Below are 25556 nucleotides of genomic sequence, written 5' to 3'. Positions count from 1 at the left end.
AAGACTTTATTTGTCCATTGTTTATTTCTAAAGAAACACGACAATGTATAAAAGGCTCAATTACCTTGTACCTCACGTTATGGCCCCGTAGTAGACGTTTTTGTAAAAATAGGCTAACGATTGTGTCATAACCACGCGACTTACTGTCGCATAGTAGAGGAATTACCGTATAGTACAGGAGAAGCATGCAGGCAGTTTGGACCATTAGCTGTTTAAGTTTAATTACTAATGTTAACTAGCATTTTAGTTAGCAATAATTAGCCTGTGTCCATGTTATCTTCTTACATATACCTACACTCTCCGTCTCTGCAAGATTGGGAATGATTGAGATTTCTCTTGGCACAGCTACCAGAAGATTTACAACTTTCAGACACGTTGCTCACGTCACATTTACGTCGTTTCTCTCAGTTGGAGGCTGCGCAGTAACGCTCAGCGCTCACCGGAAAAGTCCTTCTAATGGCCTTCACTGGTCTCCATCCAGTGCAACGGGATCTGTTGGTCCATTCTTATATACCGTCTATGAGTGTTACGCGCGCCCCCCGCGTCACTTTTCTCGCGTCTACTGCGCATGTCCCCAGCTGTCGGGTCATATGACCAAGGAAAACGAAACCAAAAAGAGAAAACGAAAAAAACGAAGGACAGACAAAGGACAATGGTCGATGGCAAGAGAAGTACTGGTGTGTGGTTCCTTGTTCGCTGAAATCTCTGTAGGACGGACTAGAAGTGGAATACTGTTAAAGTCACGATAAACTACGTATAGCGTGCTGAGAGCTCATATGTAATTAAATGAATACACATGAGCTGAAAAACTGCGTAGATCTGCTTTAACTGCCGAGAACATTACCTAGCCGGCTATTACTGCTAACTAGCTATTCGCGCATGTGCTGTTGGGCTTCAGTGACTTATCTTGACTGTAGAAGCTGAAATGTGAATCTTTGTAAAAAGTTACAGTTGCATAAAAAGCAGGCATATGGCCGGGGTAACAGTGTAGCTAGTTAAAGTGGGGCAGGTGGCGCAGTAAAACAGACAGGGTCAAACTTTTCTGTTTTTCTCAGAAGACGCAGATCTGGCTGCGTATTAAGGTGTGTTTGTCAGTGTGCGTGTGTGCGTGTGTGTAAGAAGGTAAACTAACTGTGTCTGCTCTGAAGATGAGGCTGAGCGGTGTGCTCGTGTGTCTGTTGCTACTTTGGGTTGACGGGTCCTGGGGTGACACACCGGCCAACTGCACCTATGAGGAGCTACTGGGGACATGGGTGTTTCAGGTGTCCAAAGGAGGACACGACAATACCATTAACTGCTCCGCTGAAGGTAAAACCCCCACCACACTATAAACTGCTCACATTATGGGACTGGTCAGAAGTGATGGAAGGAGATAGCGTTACTCTTGAGTAGCTAGTTCCGCAATTTGGAAATCAGGTGACATGTTAGGTTTTCAGTACAGACGTTAACTAAAGCAGGTGATTCCCTGACCCCTTCCTCTTTGAGTAACGTTAGTCTGGTTTGAATAACATAATACACATATTATCCTTACAAAAACAAATGTCAGTGAGTGACCAGCAAGTATGAAGTATTATGATACCTGATCTAAGTCATTATGAAATGCTTTAGTGTGATTATTGTTATAAAACTTTATTAATAGTTATGGCTGCTTATAATTTAACTAATTATACAGTGGTATAAGTAGATTATAACACGTGTATAAGTATGTTTCTAATGCAATATAGACATGGGCGTCATAGAAAGTTATTAATACTCTTGTTGCTGACATTGTGTGTTATGTCCTGCTGCTCATGGTGTCTTTTCTGTGTGTGCGTTTTAATTGTGACTTGCTAAGGGGCTACAGATGAAAATCTTTAAACTAACACTGGGACATAATATTAATGTAAATTAATAGCCTATGAATAATATCTGTACATGTCCCTTACAAATAAAATGTATATAAATAATGTCAACCCTTTATTTCATGTATGAACAAAAATTTGTATCAACTTTAGTAGCCAAATATGTTTGAGCATACAAGGAGGAATTGGACTTTTAGTAGCTCCTACTACTCCCGCATAAAGCCAGCCAAGAACGTTATATTAACATTATATCAGATTGCAATAGAATCATGCTCAATATTGTAGGAACACTGGGTTAATATTTGTTGTTGAGGACTAGTGATTGGAAATGAATCTAAAAGTTGAATCATATCCTGCAGTTAAACTCTTGTAGCCTACATTGAATGTTGTGGTGTTCCTCCTCAGCTACAGGCCAGAGCACAGTGACGGTGACCCTGGAGAAACTGTCTGTAGCCACAGATGAGCTGGGGCACATCGGCTTCTTTACCCTCATCTACAACCAGGGCTTTGAAGTGGTCATTAATGGGTACAAATGGTTTGCCTTCTTCAAGGTAAAATATGCATATTATGCACAATTCATTTATTTGAGTAATCATTTCAGTATCTTGTCATTGTAATTCTGCAAAAAACACAAATTTCCTGGGTGAAGTTTTCACTGTGATCTATTGAAAATGCTTGCATTAAGCTAGTTATTATCCCATCGTTAACATAATAACTCAGCTTGTTTTATGCACTGTTCACTTTATGTTGTCAAAGTTCATCTCATCATTCAGCACTCCCTGACATTAAATGTTTAGTTTCACTATCACTCAATTTCCTCTCCCCTCGTCTGATATGATGGTATTTGGAAAATATGCGTACCTACAGTACCTCTAGGGCAGGCTGAAATTAGTTGGAAATATGCACATTTAAAAGCGGCTATATTGAAGGTTAATGTTTTAGTCATTTGATATTTCTAGTCACTCACATGACACTGAGTTGAGGGAAGTGTCATAGCCTGTCTGTCTTCAAAACCAGGTTATGATTTATTCATGTCTAGTTCAACTTCCCCATTTTCTAAACTTGATTTAGTTTAATGTAGCGATGTGAGAAGATTGGGGAGATTTTGTTGTTTTAATGTAATTCCTTTTGAATAATGTACTGAAAATAGCTTACTTTATATGGTTTAATGTGATCTTAATTCAGTTGCTTTTTTAAATCCTGAGGGTTTGCCCTAATCTGATTGTCTGACTACACTTCCAGTACACTGAAGATGGCCCTAAGGTGACCAGCTACTGTGACCAGACCCTGCCAGGGTGGGTCCATGATGTTCTGGGAAACAACTGGGCCTGTTTTGTGGGGAAGAGAGTGAACTCAGTACCACTCAAAATAGATTACAAACCAGTTTTCAGCAGCAGGTACGTACATTATGATAGCTTGTTACATCCCACAAAATGCAAAGTAGAGAAATGCTAGCTAACGAGCTAGATGTCAGTGGTACATGGGAAAATCTGTTTGTACACAGACTCTCAGCAAAGGCTGTGTTGATGGTCCTTGCTTTCAGTGTACTGTGCAGTTTCACATCTCAGCTTTAATCTAAACTTTCATTTCTTCCCTTGTTCCTCCCCTGATGTGAACTGAGTTAGCCTCACTCACCTTCCGTAGGCCTTGCAAATGGGCCTGGAATCTGAATTCACACCTGATAAATCTAATGTTGACACACACGTTCATCGTTGCTGAGGAGGCAATACAGAAATGAATTACTTGATTAAGAAATGTTGATGACTCAGTTTGAGGCAACATAAAGCTGCTTCCTGGTCTCTTTGGTTCCAGTTGGATTTAAACAAGGTTATTGTCAAGTTAAAGGTTTTCAGAAGTTTCAAGTTTATTGTAATTTGAAACCATAAAAATATATCTGAACAAAATATTGTTTCTCTTGGAACCAGAGTGATTAATTTTAGTGATTTTAAGTGATTTAATCACGTGTATGATCCACTGTGTTGTCTGGGCTCCCCACCAAAACTGCTAATTTATCATATTGTATATATTATATTTATAAATAACACAAATACATCATAAAAATATAAAAGGTTTGTATATTCACAGTCAAAATGTCTGTTTTTTGGGTTCATCTTTGCCCCAGCTTGCTCTTCAGCATTGATTCTATTCTAAGTATTTGCTTATCTTGGGTATGCAAGAGTGTCTTAATGTTTACAGTATGTTTGTCTGATAAAGATGATCAGTGGAATTTGAGGTCTGTCTGTGAAGGCAAAGCTTTGGAAGTTAACCCTCCTTGTTTCTTTCTACATGAAAGTCCATACAAACATTTAGTGCATTGTTATGCTCAACTTTCTACTTGGGAAAAAGAGCCCTTTTCCACACAACTTTCAAGCTATTTGGGGATGCATGTCGAGAGTGCTTTTACTGATGCTTGGTCAGTGTGTATGAAAGCCCCTAACTCAGGAAACCGCACCTTCACTATATCATGCCGTATTTTCCCCACATACATGAAGCTCACACTTGCAACTGAAACATTTAAACTGTGTATTATTAATCTGTAGATAACACATTCTTTCAGCATGAAATGTGAATATTTGCACCCATTTACACTTGTCTCTTGGCTGGACTTTTATTAACTGGAGTAGGATCTTTTCTGCACACGATTCTGTAGTGGATGGTGTTGTCGCTGTAGGTCTGCCTTGTCTTAGTCTGGATGGACATTTGTGTTGGGAGTTGTAATACCCTCATGAACTGTTTCTTATTGGAATAGTCTTCAGCACTCAAGGCAACAATTTAGCTTGCAACCGCTTTTCAAATCTGTATTTGACATCTGTATCAAAACCTGGAAATTATATATGCAGGTCTTTATTATCCAAGTTAAACCTACAAGCAGAAGTTGTAGTGTTTGTTTTGCATTGCTACTGTATAATTGTATTACACTGTCAGGTGTGGTTATTTTGTCGAAGCTGTACACGTTAACCAACTAACATTGGTGACATACTATGATTCAACTGAACAACAATTGCTTCCAATGTCTTTGTTCTTCTGTTTGTGTGGCAGACGAGCCCCTTTAAAAAAACAAACAATCACAACCACACATGTTTCCTTATTCACCCTCTAGGCTGCACCAGAAGCCCTACAAACACAACCTGGACTTCATTGATTCCATTAACTCTGTTCAGAAATCGTGGAAGGCTGCGCCCTACCCAGAGCATGAGATGTACACTCTGAAGGAGCTGCACTACCGAGCAGGGGGGCCCGCCTCCCGTATCCCTGTGTGAGTATTTACTTGCACTTCCCATACTATACTACAATGTCTGACAGGTGTCGTGGAGGAAAAAAAAAAACACATGCACTCAAATTAGTAATATGGGTTCCTAAATTAATAACTGGTATGCTCAAAATTACTATTATTACTACTACGTTTTTTTTCTCCATGAATCCTGCCGGGCTTTGTCCTATTCATTCGGTTAGGAGGTGTATGAAACTGCTTTTATACACACTACCAGTACTCCATCACACACAACACCTAAACAGATGACTCCTAATGGCAAGATGGTTGCTTCTCTTCCCCATAAGGATTTTATTGTTTTTCAATACTACATGGTATAACATGGCCTCTTGTTTTACTTTCATTGGAATGCGTGTGACAGGCTCCAAATTCAGTTAGCTATCTTTTGCACTACCAAGCAGTCCGTGCAAAATAAACACGTACTTTACCAACAATAGAAGTAAAAACAGCACAACTAACATCTGCTTGAACTGAACTCATCGGTTAAAACCTTCAATTATTACTTTGGCTAAAGGATTTCTTCTTACTGAAGGTGGAGCTACATGCATTTCATTTCTATAGTAATAGGTTTTCTGTAAAACAGTTTGTCAATGCAAAATATCTAACACAAAATTCCCTTGTGATTCACATGTGATTCTTTATTTTTACGCTAGGCGTGTTCGTTCTATGCCTGTGAAAGCTGATTTAGCCAAGATGGCGGCAGCTCTACCTGAGCACTGGGACTGGAGGAACGTTGACGGCGTTAACTTTGTCACCCCTGTGCGAAACCAAGGTGAAATTCAGTTGCTGTCCTGCAGAAACCTTGAAGCTCAGTATTTTTTACTGTTGTGTGCCGACATGCAAAGGTAGTTCATTCAAGACATATACCAAAGAGAAGATGGATAGATAACTGTACTATACTGTATCTGTGTGCACATATTAGAAATGTAAGCAATATCAATTGGAAGACTTGCAGGAGGCAGACAAAGCTGTACTTACACTTGAGCAGCTGTCGGTAAGGGCAGACACTGAACAGCAGCCCGTCACCTACTTGACTTCCCTCTTGGCACACCTGGGTCTGCTTTCTGCTCTCCTCTTGTGTTTCTGCACAGCTTAGTGTGAGGGTGGAGGGATTATTCGTGGTGACTGAGAGGGCCTCTGTAGGGCTGGGTTTAAGGATCTGGAGAGGGCTGGAGAGTTTCAATAGAAGCCCTTTAAGCCACTTTGCAGTGCTGCTGAGCTTATTTTTGCTTCAGTGTTTCGAGTCAGGTGGATTTGGTAGATTCCATTTCAGTTCACAAAAATTGGTATGATTGAGTATGAATTGGTCTGCCTGCTTCTTAACATCACATGCAATCCAACAGTGACTTTTAAGGGAAGATGCAGGTGTAACTGGCATTGTAGCAGATTAAAGCTTCATCAGAAGTCCTGTGAGAGAGCTCTAATGTTTGTGTCCTGTGGGTCCAACATGACAAACATTTCATCTCTCATCTCAGAAACGTATACAATATTAGGACAGCAACGTTTTCCCACTAGCACCGATCTTTAATTTAAATAGTTGTACACCTTATTAGTCTTAAGAGACTTAGACCTAAATGAAAACTGTTCTCACTGTCCCCCTGACTTGAATCATTACTACAATTAAAGCACCCTGCAAATCCCAACAGCCTCTATTCTCTGACCTAATTTGTTTCTGCAGAGCATTTTATTAAGAACCTGGTGTCCCACACTGTTGATGGTAACCAGTGGCTTTAAAGCAGCCATATTATCCTCATTTTCAGGTTCATAATTGTATTTTAATGTTGTACCAGAATAGGTTTACATGGTTTCATTTTCAAAAAACACCATATTTTTGTTGTACTGCACCGCTCTCTCTCACTGCTGCAGATCCTCTTTTCAGCTGGTCTCTGTTTTAGCTACAGAGTGAGACCTCTTTTCTTCTTCTTCTGTACTATCTTTGATTGCACTCGCACATGCGCAGTAGCTCAGATGTAGATCATGTCAGCTAGCTAGCTCCATAGACAGTAAAAGAGGTTGTTTCTACAACTTCGGTCAGTTACAAGGCAGGATTAGCTGGGAGACTTATAAATGAGGGCGCACATGTAAGTAGTTCTTTTGTAGATTATGGTGAACTTGTGTGTGTTGTAGCAGTGCTTTGCTATTGAGAACGAGGTAGCATGCTAGTGTTAGTATGCTAGCGTTAGCATGCTAACGCTACGAGCTAATGGTTGCGGTTAGCCTGCTTGTTTCGGCTTGTGACGTCACAAGTCGTGCCGATTTTGAACAGCTCACCCAGAGACTGAAGGCAGGACACATTCAGAAACTGTATCTCACTCTAAACAGCATGGATGGATTTTTTTCAAAGTTTGTATGTGTGTGGAAGCACCAGAGACACAACATAACACCCCAAATCCCAGAAAAAGTGATTTTTTCATAATATGGGCACTTTAATCAGTGTATCTGTCTCTGTGCACTGCTCCATTGCGTATACTGAGGCAGGAACATTACAGAGCCTTGTATTCTTGAACAAATGTGCAATGAAAGTGCACAGAGTTACCAATTTATTTGGAGTTTATTTCAGGGGTGTTGTAGCAGATTGCATGTGCAGGTGTACCTACAGTATCTTTGGACAGTTTTGGTTGACAATGTCAGAGGTGTTGACATTATTGCCGTTGCAGCATTGCATTATATTGAAAGGTGCTTCCAATGTTTTGTCCACATTATTTACATAGATTAGGACAAAATTACTAGAAGTACCTCATAATATAATGCTATCTAGTACAACACCAGTTGACTTGTACAATCAAGAAAAACTGAACATCACAAGCTTTACAAAGTCAGGATTTATTGCAGTGCTGTTGTATTGCATAGCAGTGTGAGTGTAAATCTTTGACGTTCCGTTTCAGCATCATGCGGAAGCTGCTACTCTTTTGCCTCCATGGGAATGCTGGAAGCTCGTGTTCGAATCCTCACCAACAACACTGAGACTCCCATCCTCAGCCCGCAACAAGTGGTCTCCTGTTCTGAATATTCTCAAGGTAAACTAACTCTCCATCTAAAATCAAAGTATTGCAAATATGAATCGAGCAGCAGTTAGAAAATGTTCATGATGTTCTTACCGTAGTTGAATAGTCATATTGCGATACATGATAATGATGAAAAAGTGTAGTACTACTGTATGTAGAAAACCCTGGGACACCGTCCTCCTTTATCAAAACAAGTAACACTTGAGTGTTTTTTTTTAGAAAGTATATTGAGTTATTATAACTGCAGTGATTAGTGAATATCCACTAATTATTTTTGAAGAGTCTTGGAAAAGCCTAATTTATTTTTTCCCATCTTGGACCACAAGAGGGATTTCACCAAGTTAAAAAGTCGAGTAAACCTCTTAAAATATTTCTTGATAATGATAACACTGAATTTCAGACCTATTGAACAAACCAGATTTAATCTTCATCTCTCCTCTTCAAGGTTGCGATGGTGGGTTCCCATACCTGATTGGGAAGTATGTGCAGGATTTCGGCGTTGTGGATGAGTCATGCTTTCCATATGTTGCAAAGGACACTCCGTGTGGCGTTCCTCAAAACTGTGGCCGCATTTACACCGCAGAATACAACTACGTCGGTGGATTTTATGGGGGCTGCAGTGAGATGGCAATGATGTTGGAACTGGTCAAGAATGGACCCATGGGGGTCGCCTTTGAGGTAAACCAGATGCTCACAGTTTCCTAACTGCTATTCCAATACATACAGTATGTGTTCACTAAACAATTGGGGGTTTTGATCTGTCAATGCAGTTAAGTTGAGCTTAACCTGTGTTGTCAGAAATTGCTTATTTTAGCCCAAATTCAGCCACTGTGTCTTGCAGAAGTCCAGTTAAACTAGAAGCCACTTTATCCAATTTCAAAATAAATCCTCTTCACAAGTTGAGATTTTTGGAAAGATTTCTACTGCTTGAGATCTTGTTTTCCAAAAGCATCTTGAAGCTTTAGTGCGCAACTTATTGATATGAATGAACATCTGTTACATGCAAGCCCTTGCCAAAAGAGTTGATACAAAGCTAATTAAGACTATCAGCTCCACACAACTCTCTCTGTATTTCTCAGTAGGGCTATGTTCAGAAGATCGTGGCGTCCGGCGACTTTCGCGAGCAGAAATTTGAGTGAAGATAATTACCTCTTCTGAAGAGTCCATCATGTTTTTTTAATTCTCCGTGTCCTCCTTGGCTACTAGCAACTGTGTGGAGGAGGGGTGGGGGTGGTGTGCGATCACAGAAGGCTTGTTGTCATTAACTTAGAATTCCTCATGGGTGGAACTACACACTATAGCTTTAATGATAAATCTAAGAATCAATCATTATTCAGGCTATAAAAGACCTATAAAGCTTTCACATGTTCACATAGTGTTTTTGAATTAACACCAAAGAAGACATTTTCATATTCATGTCTTCTACTGTTTCTACGGTTAGTGAATTTCAACCACTTGTGGGCTTAATGGTCAAAGTTTTATTTCAAAAGTGTATTCATTTTTCCGATGTTAGTGGACATGGTCTTTGCATCAAGGAAGGTGGCCCATCTCTGCTATAAAACACTGAGGAAAACCCTGCAAGATATCATCCGGCTGCTTCTCTTTTGTATTGCAAAACCTTCAAACTTTGCTTTTTTGTGCATATTGCAAATGTTACTCTAATCTAATTTAATTCACCATATATAGTATTATGCCACCAACTCTTAACATAAGCTATTTGCTAATTATCTGGAAGTACAGGTTTGACCTTTCCTGTTAACCTCAAACCACAAAATACTACCAGACAGAGAACGTGTTTCCCATTAATTTACTCATTTATTTGAATAGTTTGTTCGTAAATGTAACCTTTTTTCTGAATGAAGTGTATTCGGTAATTTCTCATTTACAACACAGCACAGCCTCCTGATTCATAAGTATAGCTTGGATTTGGTACAGAGTGTAAAAATGTAAAGTAAATCATCCCTCTCCTTCCCAAGGTCTATCCTGACTTCATGCACTATAAGGAGGGCATCTACCACCACACAGGCCTTGCAGACCCCTTCAATCCCTTTGAGCTGACCAACCATGCCGTGCTTTTGGTGGGGTATGGCCGCTGCCACATGACCGGACAGAAGTACTGGATTGTCAAGAACAGCTGGAGCACCGGCTGGGGCGAGGACGGCTACTTCCGAATTCGCCGGGGCAGTGACGAGTGTGCCATTGAGAGCATTGCAGTTGCAGCGAACCCCATTCCCAAACTGTAGAAGCTGTAAACTCAGGATGAAAGGAATGAGTGGTTTTAACAGCTGGGCACTGTTGATGTAGTAAATGTAGGCAACTATAATCTTACATTAGTGAAAAGCATAAATACTTTTGTTTTATGGTTTGTTTCTAAAAGTATTGACACTTACCACTTACAGCAGATTTTTAATTTGAGGGAAACAGTTACCCTGCTCTTATGATGCCATGAATTTAGCATGTCAGCCTACCACATTGTTTTAAAAAAATGTTTCCTGATTAAAACAATCACTGATTAGCTGCATATAAACTATTTTAATTAAAGCTGTAACTGCCGACATAAACTTGGAATCAAAATGCATCAGTACACACATGAGAGGAGTCAGTGTTTGTTTGATTCTTTGTCTCAGGGAAGCAACAGTGGATAATTGTAATATCTTCTGTCCTTGCATCAAATTGACACCATGACTGCCATGTTTCTCTGTGGGGCAATTTGTCTGTGTTCCCTGTGGGCCATTTTAAAGGGAATTCTTAATCAATCGATAAAGGGATGTTACTGATTGTAGTGCCTTTTATTCTGATTTGCACTGTTTTTCTTAAATTGGACAGATTAAAAGCATTTTTAAATGTCTGTTTTCTTTGTGTGTGTGTGTGTGTGTGTGTGTGTGTGTTAGAAGATGAAACACAATTTGAATGAATTCTTACTGGAATTATTTTTTTTTTAATCTTTGGTTGGGGTGGATCAACAGTTTTATCTAAAGCAAAGACTCAGATAAACAAAAATGCATGACAAGGTTCCAACAAACAACAGGAGAGCGAAACAATAACTTACTGTATAAGGGGGTGAAGGAATGATGAAACAAAACGGTTGATATACTGGCTCTCATACAAGCTCCTTATGTGGGTAAATCTTAGTTTAATTTTCTGGCTTACAGTGATGAAAGTAACTAAGTACATGCACTTGAGTACTGTAGTTAAGCAATTGTGCTGAATTATTTACATTTCATGCTGTTTTACTTAAGCACGCGATCTAAATAATTCTTCCACTGCTGACTTAATATTAGTTTATCCTCTCCGCTTGGATGTTTAAATTCGTGGTGGCACTCCCAGGAAGCTCGCCTACGTGAGTCACAAGGTCCAGACGACTGTGCTCTACTTCCCTCTGTGGGCCAGGGCGTACCTCACCTCCCCTTTCTCTCATTCCCAACTCTCTTCAGTTCTCTCCGCGCTGTCCTGTGCTCTGCTTTCCCCTTTCATCCCCCGGTCCTCTCCATTACGGTGGATTCATGCTCAGCTCTCGCCCTCCTCGGTCGCCATGCAGAACAACCACAATAAGGAGCATCTCTATAAGATTCTTGTGATAGGGGACCTCGGGGTCGGCAAGACCAGCATCATCAAGCGGTATGTCCATCACAACTTCAGTCCCAACTACCGAGCCACCATTGGGGTGGACTTCGCACTCAAAGTCCTCAACTGGGACCAGGAAACGGTGCGCCTACAGCTGTGGGACATTGCAGGTACACACAGTCCAGCTTTTACCCATGGCTCACATGAATTAAAGCAGATTTACAGGAGGGGAAACAAATATGGGGTGTTATGGAAATTTTGATAATAAGTTTGATATTCCCAGGTGGTTTCTGTGATTTAATTTCCTTTGACTCAAACTTTACACATGTTCTGAAGTGAGCTACAGCCAATAAGGATAACTGCCTAATATCTTAGAAACAATTAGAATGTATGGATTTCTAAAGATGTAGCCAATATGATAGGACACACTGGTCAAAAATAGACGGATATTAGTTCTTCTAGTTCTTTAGATAATAGTTTTTGTCTGTTGACAACATACTTTGGTAGACAAATAAATGCACCTGGTCTATTAAAAACTGTCTCATAAGTAGAATTAGCTGTAGGCTTCATTTGGAAAATCATTAACGTTAGTGCCAAGCTATTTTTAGCCCTGGAGGAAATTATGCTTATTATTATAATAATATATGTCATTTTTTCTTTTTCAAACGTCACATGATTGAATGAATCTGCTTCACAATCACAGTGTGGTCGTTATAAAAACCTACTTTTTCCATTTTAGGTTAGATACAAAACTTTCCAAATAATAAATTAAAGGTTGGCTGCTCCAAAGGAAAATATAGTTGTTTCAAGTCAAATGTGGAGAACTGTGTATTTTTTATTATACATATAGTTTAGGTCAGTGATTAATGAGCATGAGAGCACTTCATCACAGTTGTTATTAAACCATTTTGGTAGCAGGATGATATTAAGGGTTAAAATTCCTCACGTGTATCAGCTGACCTGTTGGCATTGCTCACTTCAAATCACTTGGCAACGCATATCTGCAATTACATGTTTCACTTTATTTACAATCACAAGAAACACACACTCAATCCAGAGAAGTCATGAAACAGAGAAACTTTCACTGAAACCAAAATCAGATATTGGACATGAATCGTATTACATACTGTATATTCTGTTGATATTAAATCAACAAAATGTTTGTGACCTTTCATAAACCAAATGTAGTTAAAGCTACTTCATTATGTGGGGCAGAGTAATGGTGGCATCTAAGTTGTCTTTATGATTTTAAAAGGCTAAGAATTCATTCATTCATTCATACATAGATGCATTTATTGAATATATAACAGTAATTCTGTCTTGCCCCCACTGGCCACTCACCTCTTCTCTGCGATATGCTGAACTGCGTGACATTCCTCAAATACTCTGTAGTCTTTGTAATTGGTTTTATTTTCATTTTGTACTATGTTGTATGCATTTATTGGGGTTCATATGACTCGTCCACTTAGACCTGGAGAGGGGAGAAGTCCATTGGATAATAAAATAGAGAATATCTTCTGTAAAAAAGGAGAAATTAGTATTTAACATAATTTATTTGACATAATACAGTATTTAAATGATGTGATTGCCTTTTGGCAAACACAGTAATAATAAAGGCTTTTGAGTGGGATGCTGTTGGGTAAGATAACAAACCTAAAGGCTACAGCAGTCTCATCTCACATGAGTGTCGGCTGAGGTTTAGAAGAATCCTCTGACCTGCTGCTCTCTCCCCTCCTGTGCGCCCTCTCCAGAAAGCGCAAGCAGTCATGTGTCTTAAACTCATGTGAGGGAGATTTGAGGCCCGAGCTCTTGTATACAGAAAGCTTTTATTGTGAACTATAGATGAGTGTCTCCTTCAGAGAAAACTGCTATATGTCTGTACTGTATGTGCTCTAAAGTTATAAGCCTTGAGGTGGGAAAGCCTGAATTGTTAATCTTAGTTCTGCATAGCCTGGCCATTATGGGTTCTCCATTTAGTTTGGATCATAGAAGGGACATTTCAAGATTATGTCAAATAAACACACTGGTTACAAGGCAAATATGTAGATTAAATGTGCATTTTAAAAATAATTAATTTGCATCTGGCATTTTACTTCAGCCAGCACTGCTGTGGGTTTGTCTGGGGGTTTGATGATAGAAGTTTTCTCATGCCACAGATGTAATAAATCACTTGCTGTTTCTGTGCATTTCCCAAGACAAATTATAATTTCAACCGTTCTATTTTGACTGCCATTTCTTTCATGGCCAGGGCTGACAGGGTGACGTGGCTGGCTGCACGGGCATATACCATAAAGATGTGAGTGAGGCTGGTTTAGGGCTTATTAGAGGGGCATGAACACACAACTGTTACTCATAACAAGGTTGTCTGAACTTTAACATAAATGACTGCCTATTTAGTCATTCATATTTAATGTTATAGAGATATACTTAAGTTTGAAACCATTTTTTTTATATTTTTATTTGGTCATTGCCCAGAAAACATGTTTGAGTTGGCTTACACAGAAAGCTGGAAACTTCATTTTTCACTTGGTATATGGTAATACTATACTATGATACGTATTAATATAACACAAGGTTCTGCCCTTCTGATATGTCCTTGATTGAGACCTCGTCCCAGCTGTTGTGCAGCTGACCCGGTGCTCTGATCCACCTGTGCAGGATGGCAGGTGAAAAGCAAATGCTCCAATGCAAACTGTTTTTAGGAGGATCAGTTGAGGTTTCGCCCGCAAAATGAACTGTTAGGCTGGTACTGATGGTGCTCTGGCAGACATTATGGATGGGAAAAAATAGTGTGGATACAACATTCCTACAGAGCTTATCGAATTAATTTTACCCTCAATTTTTACAGTTCACACACACCCACACACACACACACACACACACATACACAGTAAGTAACAGTAAAACATGCATATCAGTGTGTGTGTGTGTGTGTTTGAGAGAGTGGGCGAGGTATGTTGGGAATACTTGCATGCACCACATGTACATATGAGACAGAAGTGTGATAAAATCCTCTGTGTGGGTTTGCTGCTGAGGTTGTACAGCATCGCTTTTACGGTGCCAGCATGTAGCTGATCTCCCTATAAATGGGTACAAAATAAAAAGTGTGTATCTGCATCCTTGTCCATCTGTGTCTTCTAGGTCAGGAGAGGTTTGGCAACATGACCCGTGTGTACTACCGCGAGGCCATGGGTGCCTTCATTGTGTTTGACGTCACAAGGCCCGCCTCCTTTGAGGCCGTCACCAAATGGAAGGAGGACTTGGATTCCAAACTGTCACTTGCCAATGGGAAACATGTAGCCACTGTGCTTTTGGCTAATAAATGTGACCAGGGCCGGGACGTACTGACCAATAATGGAATAAAGATGGAGCAGTTCTGCCAGGACAACGGCTTTGTGGGATGGTACGAGACATCTGCTAAGGTGAGAAAGATTGCACACACACACACACACACACACACACACACACACACACACACACACACACACACATAAATACAAATCAGTGACATAGCTAGCAATGTGGTGCTGTGGATATAAAGAGTAGCATTTCAACAGGAGCGCTGAGGTTCAAGCAGGCGTGTCCTTCCTGTTCAAATGTCCTTGAGAAGCATCTGACTCCCTACCAGCTCGACTGTATCAGACCCAGCACCTGATTACCCGATGGAGACGCCACCACAGAGGCACAGAAATCCTTTAAAAGTGCTGAGTTTAATAGACTCTCTACTGTCTACACAGTATTTGCTTCAGTCACTGAGCAGAGCTGAGTCTCAGAGCAGACATTCCCACTTTGTTATATCAGGTCAGCTGCACTTGCATCAGCTTCTCTATCATTCAGACTGGATGTGCAGGAATGTATCAGTCCACTATTTTCTACTGACCGACACAGATTAAAGGAATAGTTTGACATTTTTTAGAAATAGGCTCATTCGCTTCCTCGTCGAGAGTTAGATGAGAAGATTGATACCACTCTCATGTCTGTTTCTAAAATATGAAGCAGGAGCCAGGAGATGGTTAGCTTAGCTTAGCATAAAGACTGGAAACATGGAGAAACAGCTAACCTTTATGGCTTTATCTCAAGGTAAAAGCACTATAATTATCTGTTTTTTATGTGTAACGTCTGTTAAATACCAAAAAACAGAACTTAAAAAAAAAAAATGTATGTATGCATGTTGCCAGTTTAAGTCTTAACCACATGTAACCTATACAGTCTGAATTGGAGTATTAAGTATTTAATTGAGCAACAAAGTACACAGATAAACACAACGAATGATAAAATATGAAACATTTAAACTTGAGTAAACTAGAAAACAGTATAATTCAAGACTTATTGAGGCAGACAGAAATGAAAGAATGTGGTGAGTAAATCCTGACTGAGAGATGAGCTCAGGAGTCACCCACCTACACACAACTCACTGAGACACCAACACAAGCCCTGATAGCAGCTAATGTGGATCAGGAATCTCACAGCTGGATGGTGAGAGAGGAAAATAAACTGGGACGTGCGCACACACACACACACACACACACACACACACACACACACACACACACACACACACACACACACACACACACACACACACACACACGCACGCACGCACGCACGCACGCACGCACACACACAGACAAACCGTTATCCATATACAGTAAAAATAATTGCCGTGACACTTGCTCTCTATTGTTTTGCTTGTTACTTTACACAATAGCTATTGGAGGTGCACAAACTGATAATAGAAAGTATTAGGTATTTAGTTAATTTAGTATTAGAAAGAGTGCCCTCACCAAGGCAGCACATTCCTCTAAATGTTTAGTTATTTTATTAACAGAAAATGATTATTCATTTTACTATTTTACTATTTTACTATCATTGTACTATTTTACATTACTATTACTATTACTATATATGACACACAAATAAGTAAAACGTCCTTTAAAAATGTCATGGATCTACACCAAAAACTATTCACCTGTTTTTTGGCTTATTGACTTTGCACCAAATGTCTTACCCTTGAGATAACCTTCTGAATAACAAACAGGTGGAGGAGGTAGTGAAAGAACAATAAAGGTGGCTAAGATCAATTGAGGATTTAAGTTGTCGAAATCTAGGAAGTAAACTAAAGGAATTGAGAGGATTTCCTTAAAAGCACCACCACCAGTAATGTGGCATTTTTGAAAAATTGTAGATGGTCACAGAGTGTGAGCTGGTATGTGAACATTTTTACTGGTTGAGTCTGAAGCCCATACCGCTCTTTGTTTTGTGTTTGTTTAAAAAAAAAAAAAAAAAAAAAAGAGTCTATTTGTAACCGTAAATACAAATAGCAAAATATTAAGCCATATGCATCTTGATGTCTCAAGTGTCATTTGCACAAGAAAATATACATTTTCCTTTTGTGCTGAATGAGTGTATAGAGTGTAATATATCTGACATACTCACTGCCAAATAACCTGTCAGAAGAATTATTTCCAACGTTTATCTTAAACAATACTGCACACATTCTGCATGCACAATAATGCACGGGAAGAGAGTGAAGTTGGCAGTGTAGAGAAGGTGTTTTGTTGTGTTTTATTTTGCTTTGGAAGAATCGTTTGTTCCAGATCTAACAGTAAGTATGATAGATCACGACGTGGCACACAGAGGGGTGTGTGTGTGTGAGAAGCTCAGGGTGCTGCAAACAGCAGCATGTCACATCCTACTGAGCACACTGTAAGATCTTATGAATATTCAGTATTTCTACGGCTACTGCATCACATATAAAGAATTTCTGTGCATGTCTGTGTATCTTATCAATACTCGCTGCTGGCCCTCTCCTCATGTGAGCCATTTCTCTAGTTTACTCAGCCTTAAGCTCTGGTCCAAGTCGCTCTAAATCTTATGGGTCTGGTCCAATCTGTGGGTGCTGTTGACAGTGGACATTTGGCATTTGTGTTTTATTTTGTTGGGTAGAATAGGTTTGTAAATCAAGCTCACTGCTTCCTGTCTGTTTCCAATTAAGGTAAAATTCACTCAAAACAACCTTTCATAATGACATAATCAATAAACACAGAATAATTCACAAATGCACTGGTGCAAAAATACTGCGTAAAGTTGAACCTGATTCAACTTTACAATGTGAATACAATAAAATAAAATGAGCAGCACTTCAGGCATTTATTTCTGTCAGACAAAAATCATTCTGTTGTTAGCACTGTTTATTTAAAACATTACGTAATTGTTGTCTCCTGTTGACGTCAAATTAAAGCTACTCAGCACAGAAAACACACTTTCACATCATTCAGTACCTAATGAATTATTTTTTATGAATTTTGTTTGATTTCATTAGATGCAGATCCTTGAAAAATGTATAACATTTTGAGTAATTAATCATGACATTTAATTTGGGTTTGAATATGTATATTTCTATTATGTGAGAGTCTGTATAGTATTTTTATGACTGTAGCCTTTTTGCTATTGTGAGAGTCCACTATTACAGAGACATTCATTTTATTGATGCAAGAACATGTAAGGCACCAATATTCAGTTTGAGAATAATTTCTAATATTGTACATGTAGACATAAAAAAATAGTTAGAAATATCTAACTATTTTTGGTTAATTTCTATATTTCTTACACTCCAATGCTATTGTTCAAATCATCAATTCAGAGATTTCACACATTTTACTATACTTATATCACTCATCACATTGTATTTGTGTGTAAAGGAGGGATGAGGTTGTATTGTTATTTGTGACTGCCTCAACATGCAGAGACCACTGGCAGCAGCTGGGAAGACATGTATGTAAAACTCCCTTTTCAGTTTGTGTTCACATCATGGCTGCTGGCTGGTGTGTCATCCATCCACTCAGTTTAGTAACGGCCCATTTGGTTCACTCACCTGCTCTCACAGGTTTTTCTTGCCGCACTTGTTTTGTTCCCTTTCATCAAAATGCTTGCATTAATCAATTTCTCTTGCCTCCTCCTCTCTTCTCTTCTCCACCTTTCTATCTTTTCTATTTTTTTTCCATCTATTTTTTCTTCTCTTTTCAGGAAAACATCAACATCGATGAAGCAGCTAACTGTTTGGTTAAACACATCATTGCCAGTGAGAATGACATGCTCCAATCAGAAGCCCCAGACACCATCACCCCCCAGTTAGAGAAGGACAAAGGCGGGACATGCTCCTCCTGCTTTAGATCCCAGTAATAGCCCCTGACAGTTGGATATTCTTTTGTATCTCATTACACACAAAGTCAAGTTTGTCTGTGAGCAGGAGACAGAGGGAGAACTTTGGCTGTTTTTTTTAGGAAGAATGTACAGGTGCCAACTCTTTTCATGTCTGGTAGCTGAGGTAGGGTGAGTGGATGACAGACAGGCAGCTGGCTCAAGAAATGGAGACAGAAAGAGAGAAAGAGAGATGGATGCAGCTCTGTGTGCTTGTCAAAGACAAGGGCACCCTCTGGGCGACTTCAAACCTTGACACTGCCACTTCAGTTACCATGGAGACACAGTTAATGAACACATGAGCAGAAAGATTGCAGCAAATCACAGTATTTCTGTATAAAGGTCCATGGAGGTGATCTCTATTTAATAACCACATTAGGTGTTTTTTTTTTTTTTCCTTCCTTCTCTTGCTCTTTTTTTGGCCTCTGCTTGTTTCTTTCTCCTCATTCAATTTCTTTTTAGTTTTTCACATGCCATTCTGGGCTAATAAGCAGTATTAAAAGCACATTTATATATAGTTTTCCTCCAGATAACCAAAGCAATTCAAGCTCAGTCCTGATAACACTACAGCTACATTATTAGATATATGGTTTCTTTAAATCTGGTTTCATTTATTTTACTTTGTCATTGTCTTTTCTTGACTTCCGTCATGTACATCTGGCGGCTCCAATAATGTATATCAGATTATATTGATGTAATTAAAGTGCCTTTTCTAATACAAATTATTTTATTCAATGCCTTCAATGGAAATATTCACTACATATTTTATTTTTAAGTGCACTTAAGGTATGTACGGCCTTACTTTTCATCACTGAGGTGGAATTCCACTCATTTCCATGGCAACATATTCATAATACTTTGACAATATTGTTTCCATTTTAATTCAATGGTTTTATATTACATTTATATTCCACTGTTCAATATTTGTAATATTTGTAATTATGGGATAAATGCATATATATAACATGTACATATTATATACAGTATAATGAGACAGATTATAGAACCAAAAATCTCAACATGTTCATATGAATAAACCATAGCTTTACTGATTTATGTCCGGATGTGATTTAATGCTATAATCTTCACACCCAGGTGTTTTCAATCACTCTGGCTGTTTAGACCAACAATGGTATAGGTGTAAATAGTCCTGCCCTCACAGGTGCAACAAATTAACAGGACAGGTCTAATCAGGCAGCAGTGAAAACACCTGGGTAAGTGGACAACATTTCAGTTTTCAGTCTTTTGCAGTATAAGCTAAACTGACATACCACAAAACATACTTTTCCTAACATACATGTACAGTGGATTTTGTGTTTATGTTTAAAGGTAGATTAATTTCATTATAATTTCATATGTTTTAAGAAAGCAGATTTCACTCTCCACCATGTCTGTGTCCCCATAGACAGTTAATCCAGATATTGTGTCCTATACACAGAAATTTAGGTGGGGCTCCAGCGGAGAACAATATTATTTAGATGGGTCCCTGGTCCAATGAAAATCAATTTTAAAGTGTTCATATCTCTAGGCAGTTATTTTGTTTTAGGGTTGTGACCAAAACACGCTTGATCGACATCGCCCTATTATTTTTCTAGCTAAATCACTAAAAAGCTTTTAGCTGTTATAAAGAAGAAGAAGAAAATGCTCAGCCTTGTTATGATCCACATTAAAAAAACACACACAAAAGGAAACGTTTTGCGACCAGCAGCTTCACAACCAATCAGGTCAGATGTCCTTTGAATATGTAGTTAATTAATGCACCATTCTCCGAATAATTCACTGTTATAATCAGTAAATGTACAACATGATTTGTGCTCAAAGCTACATCATTATTTCTGGATCTATGTACATGATATGCACATGATCTACATGATAAATAGTACATTAGTTTTGGAAGGTGGCTACTAAAAATCGGACAGCAACATATTTCAAATTAACAGATTTAATCAAAGCACAGCAAATTCAAATGTAATGCAATTCAGATATCTATTTCTGGCACTAAACCACATAATTTATTTCCAATGTCTCTCTTTATAAAGGCATTTAAGACTTGAGGAGAAACATTCCTCCATTCCTCTTAGAAGAGGATTATGTTTTTCTCGCAGTATGTGTTACCGGTCACTCTCGCTAATATGCTGAAAATCCGCTTTTACAAAGAAAAAGTCCAGATTCCAGTAGTTCTTATTTGTTGATTTGCGACTTTTGGCTGCTAAGCAAAAAATAAGTAAACCGGGGGTTGACTACACTGCCAGACTATTTTTGGTTGTTAATTAGCTTGTTTCAGTGACTAACACCAATTTAATATGAAAAAAAGCAATCACGCAAAGACGACCCAAGATCAGGGCCATATAAATTAGATTATTTCATATATGCTTTTTAAATCCAGTCACAGATTTAAGTACGATGTGGCTTGATTTGTACCAAAACAATTCTGTCCAGTTACCCAACCTTTTTCAGCCTTTTGCCTCCATCAGACCTCTCCTTTCTCCTGACACTCAGAAGATAACATTTTGTGCCTCGCTTAACACTGGTTTCTTTTCATCCCAGTGACACGAAGACACAATCTGTTATTGGTTCAGAGGTGAGGGCACCCGCTGGAGAAAGAAGGTGGCACTCTCTAATTTGTATTAATTGGATCTGATTGTCAGCATTGATGTAACAATTTGTGAGAGAAAAACACTGGGCAGAGGGAGCAGCGTTATGTGGGCATTTTCCTCTGGTGTCACACACACACACACACACACACACACACACACACACACACACACAGATGTTCAGAAGATTTTACAGATTTATCTCTCGCTCACTGCTGGTCTCTAAGGAAACAGGCTGCTGAGAGACTGATAGAGTTGTTTCTCTTACTTACAGGCCCTGTCTTTTCAGTTCTTCTAGATTCCTTTCCCATGTTAGAGGGAAAGAAGAAAAAAGGAGAGAGAGAGAGAGAGAGAGAGAGAGAGAGAGAGAGAGAGGGGGAGGGACCATAACAAGGGACTATAATCACAAGACTTCTCAGTCATACAGGATAAGGAGAAAATAAGCTGCACGTGATTTCAGGATGACTTAAAAGGCTTTCTGTCTCCCTTTTTCTCACACACTCACTAACTTACACACTCACGGTGTCACATGTCACAAGTGGACATTTTACATAATGCACACAACTTTACCTGTCAGTGCTGTTATTATTATTGTGTTGTAAATTGTATTTAATGTTTGCAATAACCTTTAGCTGGAGTTTGCAAGGATTTCTGTGCAAGAAGAAATCCTTCGGAGGTCCAAAAAGTGCACGAGCATCCATTGTGAATTCAGCTACTTGTTCTTAAATGAAAAAGGACCCTTTGAAGATTAAATGGCATTTATTTTTGCAGCATTGATGCCTAAGCATAAATAATAAAATGTAATGAGAGTGGCAATAAAACAGCCACAGTAAAAATACAGGCACTGAGTTCAGTTGAATTGCTACTATATGATCGATAAACACTGAGAGAGGTGTTGGAAGTGGAGGCTATGGCAGGCGTAATCTGGCTGTGAATGAAACACCCGGTAAAATGGGATCAATAGCAAGAGCCAGGGGAGACTTTGGATGAATGAAAATAGCGGCTGCACATCCAACTTTGATCGAATAATGTGAGGGTTTGTCTGTATGTGCGTCTACGTGTGTATGTGTGTTACCCCACAGCAGCAGAAGTTTTATTGCATTTTAAATGGAGTGCTATGTGGAATATCAAAGACCTAGTCTGGATGACTCCACGGACAGAGAAATAATCCGCTTCAGAACCTAACCCAGGTCCCACACACACACATACACACACAAACACACACACACACACACACACACATACACACCACACACATGCAAATGTATTATTGATTACACTTGAGGATTTGTTTACATTTGCAGCAGGGACACAGTTATGTAGGACTTGATAATTTTTTGACCTTTTTCCACCACTACCAACCTTTGCACTTTTACATTTGATGCCAATTACACACCTGTTGTATAAAAGGAGTGTTTGTTTTAATAAGGTCATTCAAATGTCAATGCAAATTAGTAGATATTTACTTTATTTGTTAGTCATTGTGTGTCAGTTAATACCAGTATCTGATTCATCTAAAGGTAATGCTAAAATTAGACAAACTATGAAATGAGGCAAGCATTTGGAGAGGATGGTTGTGGAAGCACAAAGATAAAACAGAGGGTACCAAGAGTGATTCCAGTTCTGTCTGTAGCAATGTAACAATGTTACAATGTCTTCCCCCATCATTTATCTGCCTCAGCATCCTGAGACATATTGCTGGAATTATCATGTTGGAAGTCACTGTTCTTCTTCCCTTGAACTCACCGACACAAAAAGAAAGGGCCAGTTAAGGACTGTGCACATAATCACAACTGGAGCTATTTCAGGTAATTGTCATTTCTGTTTTGTGTCTACCCCCTGATGGACTTAAAATACAGAAGCAAAGGCTATTTACGATGTAATGTACTGCCAGCTGGGCTAAAATACACAATAATATACCCTGACCAGCACCTGACTGAGTGGAAAGGTTGTTCAGACAGCAAAGAACTGCCTACCGAAAGCTTTTTGTCTAAATCACACCAACAAACTGTGCTGGGAGAACTAAATAGGTTACAGGTATGTCCCTGTCTAAGCCTTAGACTGTAAGCCAGACAGGGCTCCCACACTGTAAGTGTACTAAGCACTACGTAAACAAAGAACCAAAGAAGTCATTTCTTTCAGATGGTTATGCACAAAGGTTGAGATGGACAACAACACAGGCGGTTTCTCCTCTAAAAGTGTAGCCAGGTCCTTCTTAAACGCGATGAAGTTCGACTACTTTGTTATCGTCACACCAGGATTTAGCTGCTTTCGTTTTTTTGCAATGCTATTATTGCTGACGACAAGCAGAGTAGCCTTAGTTCCACCTAATTAACATTACTGTCAGACAAAAAAAAACATCTTAAAGTCACTGGATGAACACATTTCTGATCCTTTCAGAGAAAAGACACCTCTTAGATCTTAATTCCATTCCTTGGCTTCAAGAACGGCCTCCTTATGTTTTAACAGTACACATTACGAAAGGAAAAGGAGATGAATGCCATAATCTATTGTTACAATAAAAGACTGAAAATACCTGAAAAATTCAGTGAATTGTCTGTGTATAGCATCCTTTCAAACTATGTTAGAGTTTGACTTTTATTCATCGACAAACTTTAAAATGGTCATGATTTTCAGAAACTGACTCCTATTGAGCCACATTACATGCATAAAACAGCATACAGCAAAACAGCATACGTTCAGGTTCACACAGTTAGAGAGGCATGCTGGAATGTACACAAACAACAAATATTAGTTTTACCGACTCATCACAGACAGCTTAGTATGCAATTTACACAAATTTGGTCTATTATCCACACTGCCACAAAGATCCTCAGTGACCAACTTTTATTTGAACAGACTGTGTGTGACGTGACACAGTGGCTCAGTGATAAGCACTGTCAACTCACAGCAAGAAAAGCTCACATACTGTGCTGAGTTTGCATTGTTTTCCACAAGGTTTCCCCTTATAGCAGGCTACTCCAGTTTCCTCCAAAGCTCCATGGACATCAAAGTCAGGTAGAATGCGGACTCTCGACTGCCTACAGATATATGTATAAGTCTGTGTCACCCTTGTAGATTGTTGACCTTTTCGGGGTGTTTCTCTAGTGCATGCTGATAGAGGCCCAGCCTTCCATCATGTGGAAAACAAGAAGCATTTGTGAGAAGAAAATTAATGAATTTCTGAACATTCCATTAGTTTCCCATCCAAAAGTGCATCTAGTGGAGTGATGACTAGTGTATGATGTATCTTGTGCCTTAGGGTATACTATTTTGTATTCATTTCAGAAATGCAAAATAACAGTATGATTTATATTCAAATACAGTGCAATACAAGTACAATACAGTGCACATGTTGAGTGCATTTCAACTGGCACTATTGATGTGTAAAAATAAGTATATTGTGTCTTCATGTCTTCCTGAAGGATATTTTACTTTATGTTACACATTTTACGTGTCAGTTTGATTCAGTAAATTAACTGCCCAGACTGATGTCAGTACATCAGCAGCTCTGCATCCCTGTGTGATCAGCACCTTGGACAGTGATTGTGACACACTTTGGTGCAGAATGTCACAAATGGGGCTGTTGATTTTCACTACATCACATCTTATACCCTATTGTCCCATTAATTGCTGTTTTTCCATGTACTGGTTCTATGCTCTAATGTGCATGATGCCACAATGTCCTCTGCAGAATCAATTTGTGTCACATTACCATACAATTACACCCAATGTGTCCAGTTAACCCTCTTTCTATTGTGACAAAAGGAGGTAGGAAATGTCAACATAATTTATGTCAGTATGGATTTAATGGTTTCCACTTCATAACAAGTGTCTCTCCGCTCAGGAAGTTGATTGCTGCTACATCTTGTTTGTCCCTGGGATTCTTTTGGCCAAGGCCACTGTGTGTGTGTGTGTGTGTGTGTGTGTGTGTGTGTGTGTGTGTGTGTGTGTAGCGGCAGCATGTTTTCTGGCTCTCTTTGCCTTGGCAGGGAAAAGGCTAGGTTGAATATTGGTCAGCAATGCCCTTCCCCTCTGTGCCAACTGTCTCTCCTCCAGTGGATGTGTGCAGAACAGCATG

The 25556-nt window shown here is 39.2% G+C and overlaps 2 protein-coding genes across 3 annotated transcripts; both read left to right on the top strand.

Moving 5' to 3' along the window:
• The first annotated feature begins 695 nt into the window (after nt 1–695).
• Nucleotides 696–10965, top strand: ctsc (cathepsin C). Of its 2 annotated transcripts, none has more exons than XM_036001317.1 (8): nt 696–1308; nt 2247–2392; nt 3084–3238; nt 4939–5097; nt 5766–5884; nt 7998–8129; nt 8563–8795; nt 10094–10965. In XM_036001317.1, exons 1-8 carry the CDS (start codon nt 1149–1151, stop codon nt 10358–10360), a joined length of 1371 nt encoding a protein of 456 aa, XP_035857210.1. In that variant the 5' UTR covers nt 696–1148; the 3' UTR covers nt 10361–10965. The 2 variants fall into 2 exon arrangements, with proteins under 2 accessions (XP_035857210.1, XP_031153077.2); XM_031297217.2 differs by having other exon boundaries at nt 701–1308; nt 4942–5097.
• Nucleotides 10966–11433: 468 nt separating this feature from the next.
• Nucleotides 11434–19603, top strand: rab38a (RAB38a, member RAS oncogene family). Its single transcript, XM_031297218.2, has 3 exons — nt 11434–11851; nt 14823–15103; nt 18708–19603. The coding sequence occupies exons 1-3, from the start codon at nt 11650–11652 to the stop codon at nt 18861–18863; spliced, it is 639 nt and encodes a 212-aa protein (XP_031153078.1). The 5' UTR covers nt 11434–11649; the 3' UTR covers nt 18864–19603.
• The last annotated feature ends 5953 nt before the right edge of the window (nt 19604–25556 follow it).

The sequence above is a fragment of the Sander lucioperca genome, chromosome 5 (assembly GCF_008315115.2).
Source record: "Sander lucioperca isolate FBNREF2018 chromosome 5, SLUC_FBN_1.2, whole genome shotgun sequence".
Classification (NCBI taxonomy): Eukaryota; Metazoa; Chordata; class Actinopteri; order Perciformes; family Percidae; genus Sander; species Sander lucioperca.
The sequence above is the reverse complement of the archived record's forward strand: the minus strand, read 5'-3'. Positions and strand labels throughout refer to the sequence as shown.

Coding starts and splice junctions, on each gene's coding strand:
- rab38a (XM_031297218.2), top strand. CDS start 11,650: ATGCAGAACAACCACAATAAGGAGCATCTCTATAAGATTCTTGTGATA. Junction 11,852..14,822: donor ACAGCTGTGGGACATTGCAG/GTACACACAGTC, acceptor TGTGTCTTCTAG/GTCAGGAGAGGTTTGGCAAC. Junction 15,104..18,707: donor GGTACGAGACATCTGCTAAG/GTGAGAAAGATT, acceptor TTCTCTTTTCAG/GAAAACATCAACATCGATGA.
- ctsc (XM_036001317.1), top strand. CDS start 1,149: ATGAGGCTGAGCGGTGTGCTCGTGTGTCTGTTGCTACTTTGGGTTGAC. Junction 5,098..5,765: donor CCCGCCTCCCGTATCCCTGT/GTGAGTATTTAC, acceptor TTTTTACGCTAG/GCGTGTTCGTTCTATGCCTG. Junction 8,130..8,562: donor CTGTTCTGAATATTCTCAAG/GTAAACTAACTC, acceptor CTCCTCTTCAAG/GTTGCGATGGTGGGTTCCCA.